Source organism: Leopardus geoffroyi, chromosome D2 (assembly GCF_018350155.1).
Source record: "Leopardus geoffroyi isolate Oge1 chromosome D2, O.geoffroyi_Oge1_pat1.0, whole genome shotgun sequence".
NCBI classification, from domain to species: Eukaryota; Metazoa; Chordata; class Mammalia; order Carnivora; family Felidae; genus Leopardus; species Leopardus geoffroyi.
Window position 1 is genome coordinate 58152657 of NC_059334.1, and position 15450 is coordinate 58168106.

Sequence of the window (15450 nt, forward strand, 5' to 3'; positions counted from 1 at the left end):
AACTTCATATATTGAAAAAAAATCATTAAAAACCTAGGGTATATGTCTTCTGGATAATTCATGGAATTTGTAGATTCAATTGTGGTTAGTGGAGATTTCTGAAATTTCTACATCCATTGACAATAAAAATTCTTCCTGAATCTAAAAAAAAAAAAAGAAAAGAAAAAGAAAAAGAAATTTTGCGTGCTAAATCCCCTTCTTGGAGATTCAGGATGTAAACTAATTTATTAAAGGTGTTGGGAAGTGTATACACAAAAATATATTTGTGTATCCCAGCATTTCTCAAACTTACTTGGGCATGGAATGTTTTATTACCCCCTCCCCCAACATAATGTTAATATCCTACAAAAAGTGATATTCACCAGAACATATTTAAGGAAATGCTACCTTAAATCCTTCTAACCAAGAGTTAACTCATTGTTCTTGGTTTACTGAGACCCCATTTCTCCACCTCCTTGTTTATTATTTCAGTGGTTTACACAATATTTTCTGACTCCACATATATTATCTGAGATATCAGCCCTTGTATGATTTATTTCTTCTCTCCACTTCCATCATCTATTTTCTGTCACTTGTACCTTTACTTTTACATTATGAAAGTTATAAAATTTTCCTTCTTTTCTGTAACCACAATTTTCTTCTTTTTTTCTGTATCTGAATCTTCTATAAGACAGCTTGAGTATCCTGAAATGATCCTCTAAACAGTAATATTTTATCTCAAATTTTCTATCTCTGTCTAATGCTCTGCATAGGGAGATTTTCTTGATTTTATCCTCCACTTCTTTAAAAGAATTCTTTTTAAAAGCTTTTTGAAGATATGATTCAATAGAAATTTATTTAAGTGTACTCTTTAAGTATACAGCTCAATAAGTTATATTTATAGAATTATACATAATCTAATTCTAGACTATTTAATTCCAAAAAGAAACTCCATACTTATGAGTAGTCACTCTCCATTTTCCCACAAGCTCCACCAGCCCTACCCAACCACTAATCTATTTTTATAACTATAGATTGCCTATTCTGGTCATTCCATATAAAGGAAATCATACAATGTAGGGCCTTTTGTGACTGGCATCTTTCGGTTAGCAGTGTCTTCAAGGTTTATCCATGTTGTAACATATATTGGTATTTCATTTCTTTCTATTGTCCAATAATATTCCAGTGTAGAGATATGCCACTTTTCATTTATGCATTCATCAGTTATGGGTATTTTGTTTTTTTATGCCTTTTGGCTATTATGAATAATGCCACTATAAATATTTGTATACATGTTTTTATGAACACACATTTTGTTTCTCTTGGGTATATACCTAGGAGTGGAATTGCTGAATCATAATGGTAACTCTGTGTTTAAACTTTTGAGTAATTGCCAGACTGTTTTCTGAAGCAGTTACACAATATTACATTCCTACCAGCAGTGTATGAGCGTTCCAGTTTCTCCACATCTCCAATTTGTATTCTTTTTCTTTTCTCCAATATTTATTCTTGTATGTCTTTTTAATTTTGGCCATCCCAGGGGATATGAAGTGTTATCTCATTGTGATTTTGATTTGTATTTCCCTAAATGACTAATGATATTAAGCATCCACTCATGTGCTTACTGGCCATCTGTATATCTTCATTGGAGAAATGTCTGTCCAAGTCCCTTTTGCTCATCTTTAAAATAGGCTATTTGCCTTTTTATTGCTAATTTGTAAGAGTGCTTTATATAAATCTTGGATACAGGTCACTTATCGGTTACGTGAGTTGCAAATATTTTCTCCCATTCTGTGTGTTTACATTTTTGATAGTGTCATTTGATGCATAAAACTTAATTTTGATGAGGTCCAATTAATCAATGTTTTCTTTTATCACTTATCTTTTTAGTGTTGTACCCAGGAAATCACTGTCTAACCTTTATTGGACTTAATTTCAGCAATTATGTTTAGTTTCAAAAGATATCTTTTTGTTCTGATGGTACTTTTTTCACAGAAATGTGTTTTTACTCTTTAAGTACAATAGCTTCCTATATCTTTATGAGGATACTAATTAGAGGTTTTTATTTTTTAAATTCTGGTCTTGAATTATGATTCTTCCTGGGTTTGTTTGTTTGCTTGTTTGTTTATTGGGTTTTCTCCTTCATGCTACTGGTTTCGCTTGTAAATTTCTTTAATGTTTATTTAGTTTTGGGAGACATAGAGAGAGACAGCACAAACAGGGGAGGAGCAGAGGAGAGAGAGGGTGACACAGAATCTGAAGCAGGTTCCAGGTTCTGGGCTGTCAGCACAGAGCCCGACACAGGGCTCGAACTCACAAGCTGTGAGATCATGACCTGAGCCAAAGTTGGACACTTAACTGAATGAGCCACCCAGACGCCCCTCTACTGGTTTTGTTCTCATGTCTTGTGGTCTTTGGCTATCTATTCATATTTAAAAGTTGGGGACTAAGTAAATTCTTCTGGTAGCATGAACAGATTTTTCTCAGCTGTTGAATATTTGGGCTTTTTAGGTAAGTCTCTCCTTTCACTGGGATCTCTATTTTATGGGCAGAACTTGTTCACCAACACATTTCACTTTAGAGGGGGAGTACAGTAGGGCATAGACAGCTTTTGGGCTAGGGTATCCCATAGTGCTTTATCTTAGTGTTTTACTATGCAGGAATAACTCTATCTTAGCAATACTAGCTCATCCCTAGGTTATCCTTTCAATTTCTTTGGTGAAGGGATTTGCTTGGAGATGATAGATTGAGTTGTCTTTGCTCTATATTGGCAGGTTAGGGGACTTAAAATAATGGAAGGGAGAGATGAACTGTAAGTGTAGTTCCACTGCAGACAGAATTTAATATAAACCCCTTGGCTTGGTCCCCTTTTCTCACTCCAAACCCTCCTGACTCTCAGCCTTCTGCTAGATGGATTGGCTATCTTTCCCAGAGCCCATGTTGTCTGGGTTGCCACTTTCTCATTCTGCTTAATCTGTCAACAGGCTTCCATCTGTTTACTGTCTTATAGAAATCTATCAAAAATCTCTCATCAGCTTCTGATCCCTTTTTTGTGTGTTTGTTATTATGAACTTTTTTTTTTAAATCAATTTTTAATAGGAGTTGGGATGGTGGTTCCAGAAGGAAATGCAGCTTGTCCTCAGATCACTATCCTGAACGTGAAGCACACCCAATAATTTTAAAGCCATCCTTTATTTCTCTAGAGATAGTATTTCCTGAATATGAATGTGTGTTCCTCTTGGTATAACTTTCTTTTGAAAGGCTCCCTTTTCTGCATGTGATGGCCCTTGAAAGAGATGTTAACTTCCAAAAGGATGAATTCATCCTTTATTAATTCTCTCATCCCTACCTTGCTGAGATACCCATCAATAAATCATGTCTACCTTAACTTCTCTCCATCTTTTCGGCCATTACCTTAACCCAATCTACCATGGTCTTGTAATGAAACAGTCTTCATGCTGAGCTCTTCTGATCCCTTACTTTTGTACCTTGAAATCTATTTGGCACAAAGAATACAGTAGATGTCACTGCTCTTACAAAAACTCTGTAATGGGGCACCTGGATGGCTCAGTTGGTTAAGCATCTGACTTTGGAAAAGGTCATGATCTTGTGGCTTGTGGGCTCATGCCCCATGTCAGGCTCTGTGCTGACAGCTCGGACCCTGGAGCCTGCTTTGGATTCTGTGTCTCCCTCTCTCTCTACCCCTCCCCCGCTCATGCTCTGTCTCCCTCTGTCTCTCAAAAATAAATAAAAACGTCAAAAAAAATTTTTTTTTAAATTTTTTTTTAACGTTTATTTATTTTTGAGACAGAGAGAGACAGAGCATGAACGGGGGAGGGTCAGAGAGAGAGGGAGACACAGAATCTGAAACAGGCTCCAGGCTCTGAGCCGTCAGCACAGAGCCTGATGTGGGGCTTGAACTCACAAACCGCGAGATCATGACCTGAGCTGAAGTCGGACGCTTAACCGACTGAGCCACCCAGGCGCCCCTAAAACGTCAAAAAATTTTTTAAAAACCTCTGTAATGATTTTTCATTGCTCATAGAATAAAATATACAACTTCTTTTCCATGGTATACACAGCCCAGTAATGATCTGGTCCTGGCCTATCTACCATTCTTCTTTTTCTCACTATACTGTCCATCTTTCTATTCCTCAAATGTCTTATCCTTATTTCTGATTCAGGTCATTGACAAACATGACCTAGAACCTCTATTTAGAACTTTCTTCCCTCTACTCTGAACATTTGGCTCCCATTCATTCTTTTGTTCTTGGTTTAAATAAATTATTCTTCAGATAAGTCTTTTCTGATCACCTTGTCTAAATAGACCCTCAACCCCAGTCATCTTGATCATTTCCTTCACAGAATTACACATATTTTGTAATAATTTATTTTCTTATTTACTGTGGCTCTCTTGCTAAGCTCCAAGAAGGTAAGAAACACTTTGACTTTTTTCTTCAATATATACTCAGCACTTAAGCAAGGATCAAATACAAAGTAGGTGTTCAATATATGTTGAGGAGGGAATTTAGTAGTCATCTCACTAGGATTTAAAAGCCTCAAAAAGAGCCTTAATAAACACTATTTCACTGAATATCTGCTTTTCTTCACACTGCCACATTAACCAAAAATAGATTAGGTCCTTACTCTGTAGCAGTTACAGCAACAAACTCCAACTTTGTTAAAACTTTGTAAGTTAAAAGAGCTGGGAAATTAAAACATTAGAAAGCCTAGATGAAAATTAAATAGTAACTTTATCCTAAATGAATAAGGGAATAAACAGCAAAGGCTATCAACAAGAAAGTAGACAAGAACAATTATAATAAAAATAAGCTTCTGAAAAAACAAAAACATGTTTCAAAGTAACAAGAAAAGCAATAGATTCAGATAAAATTATCATTATATAGATGTTGCATACAAGTTTACTAAAGAGAAACAGGAAACTGATATAACCCTAAAGAACAATTCTTACACTTTAGATACAAAGCACTGACTAAAAAAAGGCCAGTTCACCAATGAGGAAATGGAAATAATAAAATAAGCATTTTATGAACTATTTCTCATATTCCAGGCAATAAGTTAGTCCCTGTAGAAACATGAGACTTCATGTTTCTATCGCTGTCCTAGTGAAGTTATATCCTGAGAAGATATTCCTGTTTAGTCCTGTAACTACCTAAGAAAAAAAGCTTAAAACTGGTTATGTAAAGCTAAAGCTAATGATTATGATTTATATAAATCACCATAATTTATTTAAATTACCATACAATGATTTACAATGCTTCACAATCACATTTATGCATACTGCTTTTAGATCAATGAATTTAGAACCAGCTGTTGAATAAGTCAACATTCATTCAATAAGCATTTATAAGACACCTACTGTATTCATAGGTTCTGAGGCTAAATGAGTAAAATATAGACCATGTCCTGATCCTAGTCCACAGTCTATTAGGGAAGGCAGATATATAAATAAATAATTTATCATCAATTTGATAAGTGCTAGAGAAAAAAAATTAAAAATGCTATTATAAAGACAGAGGCGGTGGTAAGAAATTCTGCCTGAGGATGTCAGAGAAGACCTATTGGAAAGAAGAAAAATGAGAGTAGAGAGTGATATTCCAAAGAAAATTACACAAACTAAAAAGGGGCATAGGTATACTTTGATGTAGTTAAGGGCAGATTTTGCACAGGGGGTATAGCTGATTCCTAGCTGCAAAGTGAGGCAGGCACTAGACCCTACAGGCCAGGGGTGCATGTGAAAGTGTTTGGATTTCAAGCAAGAGTGATTTGACCACATGCTGTATTAAAGAAGAGAAAACTACTCAGAACAAATATATGGAGAAATAATTAGAGTCTGAGACTACATATAGAAAAACCATTTAAGAGAAAGAATGATAAGGTTTAAAATAAAAATGAGAGGAAGCTAGGATGTAAGTGATACTAAGAAGTCAGAAATAACAGAACTTAATAACTAACTAATGAAGTATGTGAACAAAAGAGAGGAATGAATGTAAAATGGCCTCCTGGTCTGCACCTCGGGCAAATGGTTATGGTGTCATTAACCAAACGTGGGATAGCAGGAAAGGAGACAACCTAAGGATTTGGAAAATGTTCAGTTCTTTTCATAGTTAACAGAATTCTAATTTAAACAGCCATGTGGCACAGTCTTGCATTAATTAAAATAGAGTAAATTAATAAAAATGACTATAGTCATTGCTGTGGGGTATTGGGGGAAAAGATATACTAATACACTGCTGCCCTACAACCTGGTGAAGTCATTCTGAAAAGAAATTTGGCAACAAATATGAAAGCCATAAAAATTATCATATACTTTGACCCAGAAACACAACTTTTTGGAATATAGCCCAAGGATATAATTCAAAAGAAATAAAAAACCTATTTGTATAAAGATGTTTATAGCTGTGCTATATATTACAGACAAAAACTGGAAACAACCCAAATGCCCAGCAGTGAGGGAATGTTTAAGCAGACTTTGGTACATTAATGCAATGGAATATTTCATTGCTATTAAGAATGACAAATATGAAAACTATGTAGAAATAATAAAAGGGCAACATAAAGCAATGAATAAAAAATGCAGAACTCAAAATGATGCATATAGAATGATCGTAACTATGTAAAACTATATCGGTATAACCAGGAGGATTGGAAAAGAGCTGGTAATTTAGAGTGCTGACATTTTTGTTATTGTTGGTTGAGTTGCTGGGAATGTTTATGTGTTTCAAGTTATAATTCACTGTATTTTTATTACATACACATTAATAAAGATAAATTTCCATTTTTTCTGGCATATAAAATTTTTAAAAGTTCTTATCAGTACCTTTCCTTTTTCCCTAAATGACTTTCTCTATTCTCTGGAGTCCTATTAGTTTTTGGATGTATGGGGAAGTGGACTCCATATTCCATGACCTCCTAACTCAGTTAAATCCTAGCCTTTATAGTCATTCATAGCACCATGTTCCTCTCCTTGTTATTGTCTTAATTTTAAGATCAGCTAATTAATCTCCATGTCTCCCTTACCATACTGTATACTCCATGAAGGCAGAGAAAGTATCTGTTTTTGTTTATGATTACATTCCTAGTTCTGAACATAACACCCAGAACATAGCAGTTACTCAAGGAACATTTGCAGGATGAGTGAATTGACCCTGTAGGCCATGTTAGTGAAAAGGCATTTCAGTACCATGAAATACATTGATGAAATCATTACGGAAAAAGGACAATCCAAAAGAATAACTACATGGATTAAAATGATAGTCACACACCTTGCCTTATTATATATTATGAACTATGAATAAAGTTCTATACATGTGATTCTTATTCCTCAATTGTAATACATAAAATGAAATCAACCTATTTCCATCACAACCCCCTCCCCACACACACACAGAGTAATTCTAAAGTTCAGTGAAAGTATGCAAAAGGAAACCAAGAGCTGAATTTGTGGGTAGGAGCCAAAATCATGAAATTGTTGTGTAAGAAAAAGGGGAAGTTGCTCTTGAGAGACAAGGGGAGAAAAGAGAAGGATGGGGAAAGGAGAGCTGAAGTAAGGACTTAGGGATTCTTTGTAAAAAGGAAAGTGCCTAAAATTAAATTTCAGGTTATTAATGTTGTTACACTGTAAATCTGTATGCTTTCCCAAACCTTCAATAATGTCTGCTATGTTAATTACCTTAGATCAAGACTAGGGCACCACAAAAGGAGGAGAGAGAGTTCTAAGAGCCATTAAGTCACAAGGGCCATCCTGGAGGTTAGCCAAAGGTTTCTCTCCTCAGATAATCTCTCTTTGTATTCATATGGCATTTATCTAACCTCATTTAGAATGTGCACTTCACTGGAAAATGTCTTACTCATCTTTGAATTCTCAGGAATAACCATATTCATCCCAGAGTATGACAGGATGGCACATAACAGGTGGGTCTTGGTGCATACTCTGTGTTCCGGGGGAACTTCTGACTCTCCCTATTTCATAGTTCCCACCCTTCCTGCTTAAGTCACATCTCCACTTTGGGTCTTGGATTCAACATACAGCCTTTCTCTTCTTCAGCCTTCCTCATAACATTCCCTCAGACATTCCCTTTGACCCTATATAACTGGACATAACCTGCATGGGTTCAATTGGGCCTGGCCCACCAGCAAGACTGGGCATAGTGCCTCATCCATAACCAATGCTTAAAATGATTATTAGATTCAGTCAAAGTAATCACATGGTAGCAATTCTCTAGAATACCTACTAATGAGTCTATCAGTTAAGTAGTGCTTGAATCTACAAGTAGTAATAGTGATTCTCAAATTTTTAATCCAGCTCCAATGGCCAGGGTTATGTTAAGGTTTACTTTCTATAAGAAGTCACAAGAATACAGTAATAGTATTTTGACTTTTTAAAAATATAAAATGCTATCAAATGCTTTAATATTAAATGTGTTTTTTAAAACAATGTAATCCCTTCCAACCTGCCCAAGAGATTGTGATACCATTCCCCAGTCCCACCACCTCCTGCTGACTGTGGAAGGCCTGGAGAGATGAGAAGTTCTTCCATTGTTTGATGGAGAATCATTAATTTAGAGTTGGGGAAGTCACTATGGAAAAAGTCTCTCCATCTTTCTTAAGACTACAAGTAACCAGGAAAAATACAAATACATTAATCCATTACACTTATGAATAGTGTCATACGAACTGCTAAAAAATATGACCTACCCATCTAGGAGGGCGATGACGTTCTTCCTGGGCCGCCCAATATTAGGGCCATACAAGCTGGCTCTGGAGTAAATCCGGATGGGCTGCAACAGGCTCTTCAGCTGGATGTAATCCTTTCCCAACTGGCTGCCATTTACTGCCCGGCCATGCATGGTTCGATAGTTATTTGGCTCTAGATTAAAAGCAGACATGCAAGTCAGAGTTGAGAAGGGTAAGGCTCTGCCAACCATTTCCTGTCCACATATCTCTCTGCTCTTTTCTTAACAATGTGAATAAAATAGCCAAAAAGAGGGTATGAACTAGTTTAACTCTAGGAACCATCATAACAAAAAGTCAAGTGCTATTTTACCATTCTCCTCATTTTCAAATAATCTTTCAAAAGATCTCCTACTCCACAAAAGAGAGACCATACTGATTTTGGGTGATACTTTATAATGAATTATAATGAATAATACTGGGTTGAATATTGTCTCCCAAAGTTCATGTCCACCTGTAACTTCAGAACGTGACCTTATTTGGAAATAGGGTCTTTGAAGATGTAGTTAAGATGAGGCCATAAGGGATCAGGGTGTACCCTAAATCAAGTGACTGGTGTCTTTATAAAAGAAAGGAGAGGGAGGTTCAGGTACACAGACATACTGGGAAGAGGGCCATGTGTCGACAGAGGCAAAGACTGGAGGGATGATTTTATGCCAAAGATCGCTGGTAGCTACCAGAAGCTAAGAGCAAGGCATAGAGTAGATTCTCCCATAGAGCCTCCAGAAGGAATCAGCCCTGGCAATGCTCTGATTTGGGGCTTCTGGTTCCTTGAACTGTGAGAGACTAAATTTCTGCTGTTTTACACCACTGAGTTTGTGGTAATTTGTCATGACAGGCTTAGGAAACTGATATAAATGGTAAGAAAGTAAGGCTTTATAAAGATGGTCATTGTACCAAAAAGAAAAATCTTGGGGTGTCCATGGAGCTCAGTCAGTTAAGCATCCGACTTCGGCTCAGGTCATGATCTCACAGTTCATGCATTTAAGCCCCACGTCAGGCTCTGTGCTGACAGCTCAGAGCCTGGAGTCTGCTTCAGATTCTGTGTCTCCTTCTCTCTCTGCCCCCCCCTTGCTTGCACTCTGTCTCTCTCTGTCTCTCAAAAATAAACAAATGGTTAATAAAAAAAAAAAAAGAAAGCAAAAGAAAAATCTTAATTTTCAATAATAACAAAGTGGCTGGGTTAAACAATTTCGAGTACAACATCCTCCCTCAGTTTCTATTAACTTGGTGTTCTAAAAGGGCAAGGAAAATCCTAAAAACCAGCAGCTCCACTGCTGGAAAGAGCTAACTTGATTTGGAATGAAGCACATGCCCCAGGTAAGGCCAACACCTTGGTTACCTACAAGTTTTGATACTGTTAGGGTCAAGAAATTGACCAGCAGACTTGCAAGAAATTTAACAGGGAAATTTTGGGAATAGGACAGTCACAGTGGGCCTTGATAAGCCCACACATACCCTTTGTAGTCTGGAAAGCTGTGTGTGCTCAGTAGACTGGAGAGGGCACTAACTATCCATGTACTGACAGATGAATGTGAAACCTAGCACATTCATAAAGGAGACATAACAAAGCATGTCAAAAAGGAAAAGTCAGTGAGAATTGTAAACTGTTTAAATTTGGAATGTGTTCCCCAAATCACACACAGATCCACTGGCAAAGGTTAGAAGTCTTACTGGGTTAAGGTAAGCACAACCTCTAATCAATCATTGTCTCACCATTAAGCTATGATGACTCAGGGGCAATTTTTAGGAAGCTGGCCTAGACAATGATTAAAAAATAGAAAAACAAGATATATCAGCAGCTATAAAATGCAAAAGAGACAGATGCTACACTATTAGTCCAGGTAAGTTACTAAACAAACAAATAAAAAAGAAACAACAGAAACAACCTCTGAGATGGAGGATTTGGAATCTAGAGTTGTTCCAACGTATTATTTAAAATGTATAGTTTTCAACAACAACAAAAATTACAGCATGCAAAGAGATAGGATAGAGAGATCCATAAAGAAGAAAAAAAAAGTAGTCAATGGAAACTGTCTCCTAAGGGAGAAGGACTTCAAAACTACTATCATAAATATGTTCATAGAACTAACAGGAACAATACAAAATTAAAGGAAAGTATGATTGTATCAACTAATCAAATATAAATGAAGAGAGATATTATAAAAATGATCAAAGGAAAATCTGGGACCTGAAATAACTCTTCACATACAGAGGAACACAATGAAATTATCAGCTGAATTTTTACCAGAAATAATGGAGGTCAGAAGACTGTAGAATGACATATTCAAAATGCTGAAAGAAAAAAAAATTGGCCAAGAATTCTATATGTAGCAATCTACCCTTCAGAACTGAAAGCAAAATTTACATCTTAAAGATTTTTTTTAAGTTTATTTATTTTGAAGTGCAGAGCCTGATGGGGTGCTCAAACTCACAAACCACGAGCTCATGACCCGAGCAAAAATCAAGAGTCAGATGCCTAACCGACTAAGCCATCAGGTGTCCCAAAATTTAGACCTTAACCAGAAAAACAAAGAACAGAACTTGTGAGAAAATCTGCCTTACAAGAAATAAGAAAGGAAGTCTTTTAGGTTGAAAGGAAATGATACCAGATGGTGACTCAAAACCACACAAAGAAATATAGAACACTAGTAATGGCAATTACATAGAAAATATAAAAGATAGTTGAAAATATCCATTACTCTCCTTTTTTTAAGTTTATTTAATTTTGACAGAGAGAGAGAGAGAGAGAGAGAGAGAGAGAGAGTCCATGGGGCTCAAATCCATGGACTGGGAGATCATGACCTGAGCCAAAGTCAGACACTTAACCAACTGAGCCATCCAGGTACCCCTCCATTACTCTTTTTTAATGAATTTGAATAATAGTTGCATAAAAACAAAAATTATAAAACTGTGTTGTTGGGCTTATGACATATGAAAATGTAATGTTTATAATAATAATGGCTACAAAACAGAGAGAAATGGAGTTCTATTGGAGTAAATTTTCTATAGTTAAGTGGAATTAAGTTAGAATTACTCTAAAATAGATTGTAATGAATTCAGATATATTACAATAAGAAATTACTAGGAAAATAAGTAAAACAAAATAAAAACAAAGAAATTAAAGTGGTACATTATACAATATCTCTTCTGCGTAAAAAGGCAGTACAGGATGGCACAAAAACAGACACTCAGATCAATGGAACAGAATAGAGAACCCAGAAATGGACCCACAAACATATGGCCAACTAATCTTTGACAAAGCAGGAAGGAATAATCAGTGGAATGCAATAAAGGCAGTCTCTTCAGCAAATGGTGCTGGGAAAACTGAACAGTGACAAGCAGAAAAATGAATCTGGATCACTTTCTTACACCATACACAAAAATAAACTCAAAATGGATGAAAGACCTAAATGTAAGAAGGAAACCATCAAAATCCTCGAGGAGAAAGCAGGCAAAAACCTCTTTGACCCTGGCCGCAGCAACTTTTATTCAACACATCTCCTGAGGCAAGGGAAACAAAAGCAAAAATGAACTACTGGGACCTCATCAAAATTAAAAGCTTCTGCACAGTGAAGGAAACAATCAGGAAAACTAAAAGGCAGCCGACGGAATGGGAAAAGATATTTGCAAATGACATATCAGATAAAGGGTCAGTATCCAAAATCTACAAAGAACTTATCAAACTCAACACCTAAAAAACAAATAATCCAGTGGAAGAAATGGGCAAAAGACATGAATAGACACTTCTCCAAAGAAGACATCCAGATGGCCAACTGACACATGCAAAAATGCTCAACATCACTCATCATCAGGGAAATACAAATCAAAACCACTATGAGATACCACCTCACACCTGTCAGAATGGCTAACATTAACAACTCAGGCAACAACAGATGTTGGCGAGGATGCAGAGAAAGAGGATCTCTTCTGCACTCCTGGTGGGAATGCAAACTGGTGCAGCCATTCTGGAAAACAGTATGGAGGTTCCTCAAAAAGTTAAAAGTAGAACTACCCTATGACCCATCAGTTGCACTACTAGGTATTTATTCAAGGGATACAGGTATGCTTTTTTGAAGGGAAACATGCACCCCAATGTTGATAGCAACACTATCAACAATAGCCACAGTATGGAAAGAGCCCAAATGTCCATCAATGGATGAATGGATAAAGAATATGTGGCATATGTATACAATGGAGTATCACTCGGCAATCAAAAAGAATGAAATCTTGCCATTTGCAACTATGTGGACGGAACTAGAGGGTATTATGCTGAGCAAAATTAGTCAGAGAAAGACAAACATCATATGACTTCACTCATATGAGGACTTTAAGATACAAAACAGATGAAAATAAGGGAAGGAAGGGAAGCAAAAACAGGGAGGGCGACAAAACAGACTCTTAAATATGGAGAACAAACAGAGGACTACTGGAGGGGTTGTGGGAGGGGGGTATGCTAAATGGTTAAGGGCATTAAGGAATCTTACTCATGAAATCATTGTTGCACTATATGCTAAATTGGATGCAAATTAAAAATAATAAATTAAATAAAATGGTAAAAAATAAAGGCAGTACAGGATAAACAGAGGAACAAAAAATGAAATAAATGGAAAACAGCAAGATGGCAGATATAAATTCAACAATATTAACAATTACATTAAATGTAAATGGATTGAACACTCCAATTAAAAGCAGAAATTGTCAGGATGAATAAGAAAACTAAGATCCAACTAAACAGATATACTTTAAAGTAAAAGATACAAATAGGTTGAAAGTAAAAGGATGAAAAAAATATACCATGCAAACAGTAACCATAAGAGAGCTGGAATGACAATACTAATATCAGACAAAATAGACTTTAAGACAACAGTGTTACTAGACATAATGTGGGACATTTTATAATGATAAAAGTGTTAATTTGTCAGGAAGATATAACAATTATAAACATATACATACCAAAAACAGAACACCAAAATACATGAAACAAAATTAAATAGAAAAATAGAAAATCCAACAATAATAGGAGACTTCAATATGGTATTCTTAGTTATCAGTAGAACAACTAGGCAGAAAATTAGCATTGATATAGGAAACTTAAATAACACTATCAGCCAACTTGACCTTATTGATATCCTTAGAACACTCCACTCAACAGTAGTATACCCATTCTTTTTTTAGTGTATATAGAACATCCTTCATGATAGACCATATGGTAAGCCATCAAACAAGTCTCATATATTTAAAAGGATTAAATCATATAATGTATGTGCCCTTCTCACAACAGAATTAAACTAGAATTCAACAACAGAAAGAAATTTGAGACATCTATAAATATTCGGAAGTTAAATAATCCATGAGTCAAAGAAGAAAGTGGAATTAGAAAATATTTTTAATGAAATGAAAATAAAAATATAGTATGTAAAAGCACATGGGATGACACCAAATGCATAATCCATGAAAGGAATAATTGATTAATTAGACTTGATTAAAATTAAAAGTATTTGCTCTGCAAAAGACAATTTTATGAGAATGAGAAGACAAGCCACAAATTGGGAGAAAATACTTGCAAAAGACACATCTGATAAAGGACTGTTATCTAAAATATACAAAGAACTCTTAAAAATTAGCAAAAAAGAAACAAATGACCCAATTTAAAAATGGGACATAGACTTCAACAGACACCTCACCAAAGGAGATATACAAATGGCAAATAAAAAATGTGAAAAGATAAAAACAATATGAAAAGATGCTCCACATATGTCATCAGGGAAATGCAAATTAAAACAACAATTAAATACAACTCTATACTATTAGAATGACCAAAAATTGTTAACACTGACAGCACCAAAAACTATGTAGAATGTGAAGCAACAGGAATGCTCAGTCATTGCTGGCAGAAATGACAATTGATATGGTCATTTTGGAAGAGTTTGGTGGTTTCTTATAAAACAAAACATACTCTTACTATATGATGCAGCAATTGTGCTCCCTGTTATTTGCCCAAAAGAGCTGAAAATTTATGTTTTTACTTTTGGCTATGCATGGATTTATGGCAGCTGTATTCATGCTGTATTCATGCCACAACTTGGAGGCACTGAAGATTTTCTTCCATAGGTGAATGGATACATAAAATGTGGTACTTCTACACAATGGAATATTATTTAGTACTAAACAGAAATGAGATAGCAAGCCATGGAAGAACCTTAAATGCATAACATTAAGTGAAATAAGCCAACCTGAAAAGGCTACATAGTGTATAATTCCAACTATATGACATTCTAGGAGAAACAAAATTAGGGAGAGAGTAAAAAGATCAGTGGTTGACAAAGGTTGAGGACAGGAGGAAGGGATATATAGATGGACCACAGAGGATTTTTAGGGCAGTAAAAATATTTTGTATGACACAATAGTGCTGGATATGTCATTGAACATTTGCCCAAATCCATAGTATGTTCATACTAAAGTAAACCATAATGTAAACTATAGACTCAGGATGATTATGATGTATCACTGTAGGTTCACCAATTGTAAAAAGTGAACCACTCTGGTGGGGGATGTTGATAGTGGGGTAGGCTATGCATATGTGGAAGCAGGGAATATAAGGGAAATCTCTACTTTCTTTTCAATTTTGCTGTGAACCTAAAGCTGCTCTAAAAAAAGGTGTTTAAAAAAAAAATAGAGAGCCACAATGAGATATTAGGGATGCACAGACAGAGA

At 35.7% G+C, this 15450-nt stretch overlaps 1 protein-coding gene across 2 annotated transcripts in view; it reads right to left on the reverse strand.

The window, feature by feature from the left end:
- HPSE2 (heparanase 2 (inactive)) overlaps nt 1-15450 on the reverse strand; it is a 671933-nt gene that overhangs the window by 236734 nt on the left and 419749 nt on the right. For both annotated transcript variants that reach the window (XM_045438525.1, XM_045438526.1), the window contains exon 5: nt 8698-8869. In XM_045438525.1, the coding sequence (XP_045294481.1) occupies nt 8698-8869 (172 nt within the window). The remainder of the gene's footprint in view (nt 1-8697; nt 8870-15450) is intronic.